The sequence below is a fragment of the Lipotes vexillifer genome, unplaced genomic scaffold, assembly GCF_000442215.2.
Source record: "Lipotes vexillifer unplaced genomic scaffold, Lipotes_vexillifer_v1.1 scaffold368, whole genome shotgun sequence".
Taxonomy (NCBI): Eukaryota; Metazoa; Chordata; class Mammalia; order Artiodactyla; family Lipotidae; genus Lipotes; species Lipotes vexillifer.
This window is the reverse complement of record NW_006770215.1, coordinates 615,665-627,870: the sequence shown is the minus strand read 5'-3', so window position 1 is coordinate 627,870 and position 12,206 is coordinate 615,665. Positions and strand designations below refer to the sequence as shown.

The 12,206-nt window shown below is 34.0% G+C and overlaps 1 protein-coding gene across 1 annotated transcript in view; it reads right to left on the bottom strand.

Annotated features, from left to right (window-relative positions):
- The window catches only part of TRDN (triadin), a 377,023-nt gene that overhangs the window by 46,126 nt on the left and 318,691 nt on the right, over positions 1-12,206 (bottom strand). Inside the window, exons 24-25 of the mRNA XM_007446048.1 lie at positions 1,013-1,039; positions 551-580 (exon numbers count right to left, since the gene is read on the bottom strand). Coding sequence (XP_007446110.1) covers positions 551-580; positions 1,013-1,039 — 57 coding nt within the window. The remainder of the gene's footprint in view (positions 1-550; positions 581-1,012; positions 1,040-12,206) is intronic.

Here is a 12,206-nt window from a genome sequence, read left to right as displayed (position 1 = left end):
TCCCTACACCTTACAAGGGAAACATGCCCTGCTGACACTTTGATTTCGAATGTCTAGTTTTCAGAACTGTGAGAGAATAAATTTCTGTTTTTAGCCACCTAGTTTCTGGTATTTTATTACAGCAGCCCCATAACACCAATACAGTTGGGAGACATGAATCAAAATTTTAACTGTTTCGAAAATCATTGCTGTGTTTTCTTTTAAAAAACTGTTTGCTGCCTGCTATAGCCCTCAGAAATGTTCATCTGACTCAGGAGCCCCCACAAAATAGAAGAGTCTGGGCAGCTTTTTTTCTGACAGGATGTCTGTGTTCTATAGTAATCAGCGAAAAATAGTCATTTGTTTCTTCTGAACTTTATAAATTTCTCAGTGGTTTCACTGTGTAAATAGTTTTTTTTTTTTTCTAGGAACAGGTAGTATAGCTAAACATATGTTACGTTTGTTTTATTTTTAAAAGTTCAAGAATAAAATTTTAGTATAATTTTTGCACTAGAGCACATTTGCAAAAAAGTATGCTATTCATTATAAATATGGAATGAAATGTACATACCTGGCTTATCTTCTTTTTTTACTTGTGGCTCTAAAAACAAGTAAACATTAGTAATAACGATTATGTAAAAATATTTCTTTCCTGTACTCATGCATATTTCTTTCACATATGATTGTTCTTTGATCTTCCATATTAATTTTCTTCTTATGATTGCAGCAGATTAATACACAGACAAGTAAAGGTTCCTCATTATCAATCACAATAAGAATTTTTGAGAAAAATTGGAAACATGAACTAAGATTTTTAATGAGAAGTTAATTGAAATCATACCCAGTGAATGAAGTATAAAGGAAAATATCAGCATAGCAAATTCTCAGAAACACAAGTAAGGTAACCAGCACATTATCTGCACAAAATAGTTAAGCCTTTGACTTTATGCAAAACACACTCAACAATAGAATCAGAGGATGAGTAATGCAGGCATTTAAGATTTTTTTGTTGTTTTTGGCATGTATAACATACGTGGAGACTTGGGCTTGACTTCTTTGCCTAGAAAAAGTTTAAAAATTATTAAAAACTGAGTCATTCCAGTGTTATTGGATCAACATTGTATATGGTAGAATATTATATATCTGAAAATCAAACACTATAGACCCCAACTATCTTTCTTTATTGAGATTTTTACAGGATATGTAATTTAATGTCCAAGCCAAGTTACTAATAGAAAAATCATTTAAAACAATAACAGTTTAATTTCATTGCACCATTAAAAAATTTGCTCACAAACTCGTGTGCAATGTTAACTGTTTAATCTAATGTTAAGATGGAACATACAATTTTATTTTGAGAATTACTTTTAGTCTTTCATTATCCAAGATGAAAAATTCAAGACTACTGCTTTCATTTCCATTAACATTATCAATATGTTATCTGTTCCTGTATAATATATTAAATAGCGACTGCTGCTGAATCTGGAATTCTTGATGACCCAAAATATACCATATGCTTTTATTGCATATTGGATTCCTAGTTCAGGGGTTGGCAAATTTTCTGTGAAAGTTCAGATATATATATTTTTTGACTTTGGGGCCATATGATCTCTGTCGCAATTATTCAGCTCTGTTGTTGTAGCACAGAGCAGCCATAAGCTTTATGTGAATGAATAGAAATGGCTGTGTTCCAATAAAGCTTTACTTACAGAAGCTGGTGGCCAGTCTGCAGGCCATGGTTTGCCAACATCTGCCCTATCCACAGATGTTTGCCAACATCTGCCCTATCCTTTTTATCTCAACAAAGATTTTAACAGTAAACAAAGCACCTTTCTTTGATTCTGAATTCCTAGATTAGTAACATCCAATACCTTTCCATAACTGCTCTACTAAACTTCTTAAGAATGTTACCTTTACTTGTTTTCTCCATTTATTGACTCCCATTTAATCATTAATTCACTATCATCTAGCTTCTATTCCCAACATTATATTTATCAGGCATCTCTGGTCACTAACTAATTCCCCCTTACTTTCCAGTATCAACATATGTAACTATGAACATATGTAACTATGTTGATCACTTTCTTCTTTATAAATTCCTATTCATTTGGCTTCTGGGAAGGATGTACATAACATACTCTACTGTAATAAGATAAACATTTATACCATCCTCTTCATTGTCAAAAGTGTCCTAGTGACTTCCACTTTTAGCTAAATAAAATAGCAAGCACCTGATTAGTTTTCACACTTGAAACTATAGGAAATAGAAAAAAATATATAAAACATGGTTTTAAAGATATTGGACATCAGAAAATACAGGACAGTGATTTTTAAGTAATGAAAAACAAATGAGGTGTGCTCTGTGATTATCCCAGCTTAATGCCTTGAGAGAACTGCAGGCTGTTAGTGCAGGAATAGAGCTGATTTGATGAGATTGAACTGGGAGTCTTGAGAGACCAAGACAGCGAGAGATCAGTGGTCAGAGTAATATAAAGTAGGAAGCTAAAGAGATTAGAAAGAGGGAGAAAAAAAGATTTTAAAAAGTTTGGAGAATTTGTGGAAGGCTCCCTCAAGTCTTCAGATGAGCACTGCCGGCCTATGCGCACAACAAAACTACTTAAGGTAGAGAAAGAAATAGTAATAATACTGTAGCAGTTTATAGTAAGTGTTGAAGTTGGGTAGTGTCAGTTCTTCAGCTTTGTTCTTTCTTTTTTCAGTTTTGTGTTGGCTATTCTGGGTGTTTTCCCAATCCATGTAAACTTTAGAATCACTTAGTCAATATCCACAAAATAACTTGCTGAGATTTTGATGGAAATTACATTGTATCTATAGATCAAGTTGGGAAGAACTGACATCTTAATGTTGAATCTTCTACTTCACAAACATAGAATGTCTCACCATTTATGTAGAGATTTTTTTTTTTTTTTTTTTTTTTTCTTGCGTTATGCGGGCCTCTCACTGTTGTGGCCTCTCCCATTTGCGGAGCACAGGCTCCGGACGCGCAGGCTCAGCGGCCATGGCTCACGGGCCCAGCCGCTCCGCGGCATGTGGGATCTTCCCGAAACGGGGCACGAACCCGCGTCTCCTGCAACGGCAGGCGGACTCTCAAGCACTGCGCCACCAGGGAAGCCCATATGTAGAGATTTTTATTCCTTGATTCTTTTTTTTTAATCAGAGTTTTCTCCCCTTCACTTTTTATTTGGCTAATTTCTATTTAGGGCTCAGCTATCTCTTCCTCAGAAAGCATTTTCTGATATGTTGGACAACTTTTCCCCTTTATGTGCCAACATTATTTTTTTGATACCTTGATCATTGTTTTTTGACATCTTATTCACAATATACTGTAAATATTAACTTAAGTGAATACCTTCCCTTCTAGACTGTGAGATATTTGAGAACAGAGATCTTGTTTATCCATCATTGAATCCAGAGAGCTGGTACAATACATGGTTACGTGATAGGCACTCAATTATCGTTTGTTCATTAGATAAATAAATGAAATAATTAATGAAAACAAGAGAAGGTAAATAAATGGAGAAGTTGAGTCAATGAATGTAGGAGAATATGTGAATTCAGAAATTACATTAGAACACAAAAAAATGTTGAAATTACTATAGGCTTTCTTTGACTTGACATGACTATTCACCTCTCAGCTTTCTGGTACCCAGACAAAGATAAAGTGTGCAATCAGTTATACAATTCACACTGTTTTAAGCAAATAAGTTGTTTAAGAGAAGCACAACAATTCTTGGTAATATTACCTGAGATAAATTTGTTTTACGGGTTCTCAGTAAAAAAAAAAAAAACTATAATGTAGCAGATAACATCTTCGACAATATCCCTACCCTAATTATGTAACAGCTTTCATAGGACTCTACCTACTGCTCTCAACATGGACCAAGCACAGTTCAATAAGAGAACATACACACACACAAATTGTGTACAAATATAAGGATGTTCAATTATGCTCTTCAAACCCAACCAGGTTAAGAAAATCTTGACTTAAAAGTTCTGCTAATTCCTACAATCAGGTTGTGATAGATACTGGATAACTATCTATTCCCACAAAGCTGTTCAATAATGAAATCTGGGTTTCAGAGCTGGTTCTTCATGTGCCCTCCCATATATATTTATTTCCAAGTTTAATTTCAATTGCAGTCCTCTAACAACTAATTATTCTGCTGTTCTCCGGTATTCTGTGCTATGGTTGTTTTTTGTTTGTTTGTTTGTTTTTGCGGAAAAAAAAAAAAAGAAATGTTGCAGTCCTAATACTCAGTACCGCATAAATGTAACCTTATTTGTAAATAGGGTCTTTGCAGATATAATTAGGTTACATGAAGTCATTAGGCTGGGCCCTAACCCAGTATGACTGGTGTCCCTATAAAAGGAGAAGAGACACAGAAATGGACATGCATAGAGGGAAGATGATATGAAGATACAGGGAGAATACCATGTGATGACAAAGGCAGAGATTGGAATGATTCACCTAGAAGTCAAGGAGCACCAAGAATTTCCAGCAAGACCAGAAGCTGAGAGAAAGGCATGGAACAGATTCTCTTCCAGAACCCTCAAAGAGAACACAGTCCTGCCTAAACCTTGATTTTGGACTTCTGGTCTAAGGAACTGTGAGAGAATAATTTTCTGTTTTAAGCCACTCATTTTCTGGCATAGTTACCACAGCCCTAGGAAACAATACAATACTTTAATCCAATCCACCACTGTTTCTCTTTGTAATTACCAAGAACGTCCAAACTGGTCATGCAAACACAGGCTTTTTTCCATCGTTCTTTCAGTTCTGAAGCCAGAGAGATTTTCTAGGATGCCTGTCTGGTTATTTCAGATATCACATCTCAGTGTAAATCACATACTGCCTTTATTAACTCCAGCTGCCTCTGCCTGCTCTATAAGGCTACTGATGGATCTCACTGTTGCATATGTCATCACCCTCTTCTGTACTATTCTGTACTCTATGTTCAAGTTATACTGAAGTACTGTATTTCTAAAAACCATCTTAAGGTCTCTTTTTCTTCTGGGATGTCTTAAATGTTTATCTCTCTGTCTAGAACAATCTTCCTCCTTCTTCATCTGGCTAAATCCCATTTAGTATTCAGGCCAGCTCTGGGGTCTGTGGTGAAGTTGGGTGCTCACTCCACTCTCCTTCTCCCAGGAGGATGGTGTCTTTTTCTGAGCTGGGCTGCCTGGGCTTGGGGAAGGGGAATGGTGGGAATGCGGATCTATTTTTCCTACTCTCCTCAGTGTGTCTTTACTTATTTCTTTGCTTCACCCAGGTGTTTTAAGACCTCACCTGGAATCCCTGACTCTTGTGAAGGTATTTTCATGCACAGAGAGTTGTTCAAATTGATGTGTCTTGGGAGGAAATGAACATTGGAAATTCCTATATCACCATCTTGCTAATGTCAGTCCTAAATATTCTTTTGCTCTTTTATATTATATATAGTTTCATGATCTCATACATTCAGTTATGAGAGTATATAATATCAGTTTAAAATCTGATGAAACTTCACAGGCAAACATATCTGCAGATACATGAATGAATAAAGTGCATGTAAATGTCTGTTAATACATGGTCTAAGACTATATATTTCCTAAGGTCCATATTTAGGCTGCAATAAGCATAAGGACAAGTGTAGACTGTTTGTTGGAGGAGAATTCTGTAAAGGCAGTAGTTCTCAAACAGCAGCATCACCTGGGAACTTAAAAATGTAAATTCTTAGCCCCATCCCTGACCTTCAGAATCATAAACTCTAGGCATGGGCCAGCCCACCAGGTATATCTGACACATGTTGAAATTTGAGAACCACTGTTTGAGAACCGCGACATTTGTTAACAGCATTCATTTAACAAAAAACTATGGTTTTTTTTTACAATTCTGAGTTCCATCTAATCGTGTATGTCATATTTCAGCAAATATGGCTTAATTAAAATCAGAGAAAGCCTTCAATCTACTGAGACATAAATGGATAAAGCTAAAAACAGAACATGCTTATGTTGATTATAGGGTGTCAACTTTTCAATATAGATGACAGTAATAGTATATTCAGATGTTTGTGATTGAGATCTGTAAAGTATGTGATGTGAAATCTACTTTATATAACACAAGAATATTTTATTTTTACAAAGGAAACCAAATCATTGTAACATTGATGTTCTCATGGAAGTGATAATTGGCTCCACATTCAAAGAATACATTTCAATAGTAAGTAGCAATATAATAAGTATATACATACATAAATATATTTGTTCATTTTAGTTATGGAGATTTTAGTTTTTTCTGTTTCTGTTATAGCTTTTGTATTTTCTGTATTTTCTAAATATTTTGAATTGTATTAAAACAAAATGTCAATGCAGTATTTCCCATTTCTACCCTTACACTGCATAGACTTAAAAGAATAAATGGTCATAGTCAACAAATAAAAAAAGAAAGTAAAAGGAAAAAAATTAAGAGCCAAAATATTCTAAAATATTAGACACATGAATGATAAAAATCATAGCAGTTTAAAATTACATAAAAGAATAAATAAACTATCTACATCTATATATATTAAGGAATTTTGAAAGTAATGTCAGACAAAATTAATAAAATTTAAAATAAAATAAAATTTTGACCTATACAATCAGGAACTACTCATTTCGTAGTACACTGCAACAAGCAGTAGATAAAGATATCTTAAGTGTTGGGTCAAATTCTCATTCAGGCACTCATTTACTGTGGAACCTTGACATGGCCATTTAACTTGTTTGGTTCTCATCTTCCAAAATGAAAGTAAATGTAAGAAGTTAGATTAGGTGATTTTTAAGATCTCATCCAGGTCTAAAATAATATATTTACACTAAATATTAATTTAAATCTAAATAGTAAATCATTTAAAAGGGAGATTTACTTCATATTATAATAGAGAGAAATGCAGTCTGAAAGATAAGAAGTAAAAAATACTGTTCATGGCATCCTTTAAATTTAAAAGCAGCAATACTTTGGCAGTATATTGAGATAGTGTTTGGAAAGTTCTTCAGGGTCTATGGTGGTTATGCAGCTTCCTGGTTACATGAACCCAGTGAAATTTATACACAGAAATGATTTTTTTCAGCCTCATTAGCTTTGCATTGTGCTAAGTTTTCTAGGCACCAATTATTTTGCTAAATTTCTTGAGGCTGTACTAACAATAAATTTCTATGGAATCTTTTTAGTTATTCAAGCATACTAGCTTTGACAATTCTGTTCTCACAATGCCTCCCAGACAGCTATCATATTTTGCCTCAACTGTGTGGTGAGGAGCCCTTTGGGTCCTACTTCTTGATGCTCAAAAAGGATTAAAATGATGCTGATGAAACTGTTTAGCAGCAAGTGTTTTGTTTGCACCATGACCAGGTATAAGAGATTAAAGTAAGTTAAGAGAGAAGAGTAGAAAGAGGAGGTTAATCAGAAACATTACTTTGAAGTCTTTTTTTAAATATAGGATTTAATATAGTGCTGATATCACACCATAATTATTCAACTATTCAATCATTCATTCAGCAAGTGTTGACTCAGCATTTAGTACATGCTAAGCACTTCACTCTCCCAAGAATATGTAGTCTATAAGGCTTACCTATTAATTGAGACTGAATTATCATGGACGAGTTTAATTCTGGTGACAGTCATAGAAATTAGATTTGGTTGAAATGCCATGCTACGTTCATCTCTTTCAAAGGGCATAGAAAATTATATCAATTCCAGATATGACATATACCCTTTGAAAAGTTGGAGAAGGCTACAAAGAGATAAATGGACTCATTCCACTCTTGACCCACCTATCTAACTTGCTAAAGAAAAATGTATATACCACACTAAATTCAAACTTAATAAATTCAAAATTGAATCATGATCTGTTATTCTCTCCTGTAACCAAGTACTCTATCTTGGTAAATGGTACTACCTTCCACCTACATTTCCAACCAGGAGGCTAGAAGCCATCCAACATCCTTCTCCATGCTTTGCCACCCCTATTCAGAGTCCTGTTCATTCCATTTCCTACGTATACCTTGAGTGTACTTCCATTCGTTCATTTCCTCCTCATTTTCTGCCTCCATTATAGCCTCAGATACATCATTTTCACCCTCCAGTTTCCTTTCTCACCTGATGTCCTTTCCCTTCTTATCACCTTTCACCGTACCACACTCATTTATTAAGACAGCTCAGCTGTTGTCTCTCTTACGAAGAATTTCTTGACCTCTTTCCATGATGGGTTAAATGCCCCTAATCTGTACTCTCCCTATCCAATGTAAATTGTTATCCCTGTATAACGTAATTATTTGCAATACTCTGTAATTATTTACCATTTGCCTTCCCCAAATAAATTGGTAAGTTCGCTAGGCAGGGACTGCAACTATCACCTTAGTATCCTTTGCACTTGTTCACTGTCCACACATAGTCAATAATAATGAACAAGTGATAACTCTGTATCAATGGAGGGTTGCTCTCTTGAGTAATGCATACACTAAATACATTCTCACTGATGACCCATCGAAGATGCTGCTAAAATATTTGGGAAGGTGTTGCAAAAAAGAGAGAGCTCTTATAACTCTGTGACCCTTCAATAAAACATTATTATCAACAGAAATCTTCCATTTTTTCTCTACAGAGGATATTTTTCACAATTGTATTGCGATCACTTTGCTTTGGGATACATGAAAATAAAACATGGGAAAGCCTGTGCATGGGATTTCTTATTAATGTTGTGATCATTTCATCTAAGAAAAGGAGGAAATTATACTATGTTTAGCTGTGACTATTGTGTAGTTTTGGCCTGGAATATAAAATGCATTGGCGAGCATTTTAAATTGATTAGCACCACCAGGCACAAGCATGCTCTAATTATTAAGATTTACTATATTACCCTAAACAACTCTCCATCACATCCTGATCCTTTAAGTGGGTCTTAGGAAAAAATGAGACAATAAGAAATGAGCCCCCACTATGATGTAGGCTCAGTGAGATTCAATCCTTAGTTTAAAGGTCAGGGCTTTGATTCGGGCATGATTTAGTGGTGGAGGGTTTGTGAGGAGGAGACCACAGTAAAATGTCTGAGTTTGGATTGGCCTCTTTGAAGTAGGGAGGCATGACCACAAAGGAACCATTATTTTTGCCATGTTAGGTATTGGTCACATTAATCTCAGTTCCGGAGCTCTAAGATATTCTGTTCTGAAATCAGGGATGTGAGAATAGAAGAGATAGTAGTTAATATTGTTTCTTTTCATTTCTACTACACCCACATAAACAGTCTTATTTTCCTTTCTTAAGATGTTTTGTGTCATTGGGAGCTAAATTTGAACAGCATATGAAAGAAAAGGGAAGATTCCTGATGTTTGTCCACAAGAGAGATCTGAAATATTTTCCTCTGGAATATGATTCAGTTATTAAATATACACCCTCTTTTAAGGTTCCCACAAGTGTGGAACATTTCATCACTGGCTTGAGAAATATTTCTATATATAAATATCACTGTGTTAATCTACTAAATCAAAAAACAAAACAAAAATTAGCTAAAAGCATTGTTTTTAAAACTGTACGATATATTGAGTGTTACAAATAGTATAAGAGCATGTTTATTCATAGAAGAAAGAAAAAAGGAGATTGAGAATAGGTTCAAGTCATTAATAAAGCTATAATTAATTAATTATAATTAATATAGCTAATATAAAGCTATATTTTAGAATAGCAAAAAAGATATAGAGTAAGCAATACATTAACATGGGGGAAAACTGAATTTTTGTAAATTTTGTAATATCAGAGTAACTCACAAATTAGCCTGGAGACAGAAACCATTCTAATCGAGCTGTCTTCTTAAAGGCAAGTGTCTAAAAAGCTCTGGAGCTGTGTTTTTTGTTGTTGTTGCTTTTTCTTTTAGAAGAATCAGATCATCAACTTCCTCTATGGCAAGTAATAAAGTCTTGGTTAGTGAATTGCTTTTGCCATGCTGAAAGCTCTTCCTCAATTAGTTTGTAGAGTGGGTTGAAATTGTGAAGGAGAATTTTCAATGACAATTTTATATAAAGGGCAAAAAAAAGCATTTTTTATTCCCATGAATTACAGAAAGAAGAAAATCTTTCTGAAAAAAACCTAAAAACTAAAAATTATGTCTTTTGAAGGAGTCTAAAATGCATACCATTGAAGAAATATCTAAAGGAGATGAAATATCTAATTATTGGCTCTTTGTTTACACTCATGCATAAGTAGTGTTTAGTAATTTTAAATGAAGCTATCGTTATTCTTCCTTTTTCTCTGGATAGAGAGGACTTTCCTAGGATTCACAGACTATGCATCTCTCCTTTAAGCCAGCTGAGAAAAACTGTACCTATCACGGGTTGATTCAGAAGCTACTAATGGGACTGTGCTTGACTGATTGAATTGGCTAAGAAATATTTCATCTCTAGAAGATACATTTGACCAGAAAAACTTAAGGCTACAGTACTCAAGTCATTATTATAAATAAAAAGAGAAGATTTTAGTACGGAAGTGGTCTACATTCAAAGGTCAAGCAGGAAAAGGGTTATATCTTTTTTCCACAAAATAAAATTTTTTCCACAAAATAAAAATTGCTTAAATGAAAGGCAATGATTTCATCTCTTTCAGATTTTGAAAAACTGTACCAAATTTTAATTCTGAAAAATTGTCTCATGAACCTATTCACATAATTTATAGCTAACACACTAAAAGTTTATTTTGCGCCCAGAACCAGACTAAGCGTTTTAAATAGAAGACTTTAACATTAATAGTAACCCTCATGAGCTCAATTTCTCATTTTAACAAATTATTAGACAGGCTTCCAGGTCCATTTGACTGAATAACTAAACTCTTACTACATTTGTTCATTCAAAAACATTTACTGAGCTCTTACTATGTGCTAGGAACTATTTTAGGCACAAGTAAGAATGAAATAAACCAACAAAAATCCTGCCCTAAGGAACATATGGTCTACTGCCCTGATTTGTTATTAGTATCATCCAGATTTATATAAGGATTACTTAGATAATCAGTTCAGTTCAAAATAGGTGTATCACCACTCCAACATTTTTTTCCCACCACTGCCCCCATCATCTCTATTTATATTTTTCTGAGAATAGAATGATAATATTATATTTGAGGTTCTAAATTTGGCAGTAAACTATACCCGTGATACATTGGCAAAAGGAAGGTAACATTTTATGTTACCTTGAAGTCAAAGAGGACAACTTGTGACATTGTAAGTCATTTGCTCACTGCCTTAGAAATCAAGTTGAGTATACGAGTGTGGTCATTGATATGTTGAAAGAAGCTAGGCCATCCCACCTATGAATTTTGTAACCTGGGAATTCATTTCATCTTTATTTCAGCTTCCTTGCCTGTAACTTGGGCAAAATAATGAAACCTAAATCACAAGATTTTATGAGATCCAATTATGTATGTATGTGAATAAATCCTCTTGATTAATTGATTAATTGCTCCACCAATATTAGTTAATTTTTTCATTTTCCAGGATTCCAGTTAATTTTTTAATTTTCCAGGATTTGGATTAGTTGGCATTCAATAAATGCCCTTAGACTTACATAGTAAAAATTATTTCAATTTTCTTGATTTATTGTAAGTTTCTTTGTGGTAATAATCCTTCTCAGCATATTATAATGACACATACCTAGTGACTAATCAGCAAACACTAGTTTATAATAGAAACAATGGTTGACCTACTGCATTTACATGGCTATCTGTAGGGATGCTTATGAAGTATTTAACACCAATGCCACTTGCTAGCAATTACTCAATTTTCCATGTCAGCATAATTTTAATAAATTTTTTATCCCAAAAGAGAATGATTGCTTCCTCCCCCAAGAATTTACAGTAGAATTTTTTGTCTTCTTGTTTATGGGAAAAAAAATAAAAGGAAATTTTGAGATAGCAATGCCTGGGCATAAATTTATTATTCATGTTAGCATATCATCATCGTTCTAATTGCAACACAATCAAACATTGCTTCCCGTCTTCCTTATTTAGTTTTTCTTCTTTTTTAAAATATATGTTGTTATTAATTTTAAAAATTCTATCATCTTTGCTCTATTTCTTCCCCAATCTTTTAAGTAAGTAAATGTGTAAGACATCATTTTTCAGAGTGTGTTCAGCTGAACACCACTATTATATTACAGAAAAGATACCATGGTTGACTAAATATGAGAAACATTGGGTGGAAAAACGTTCA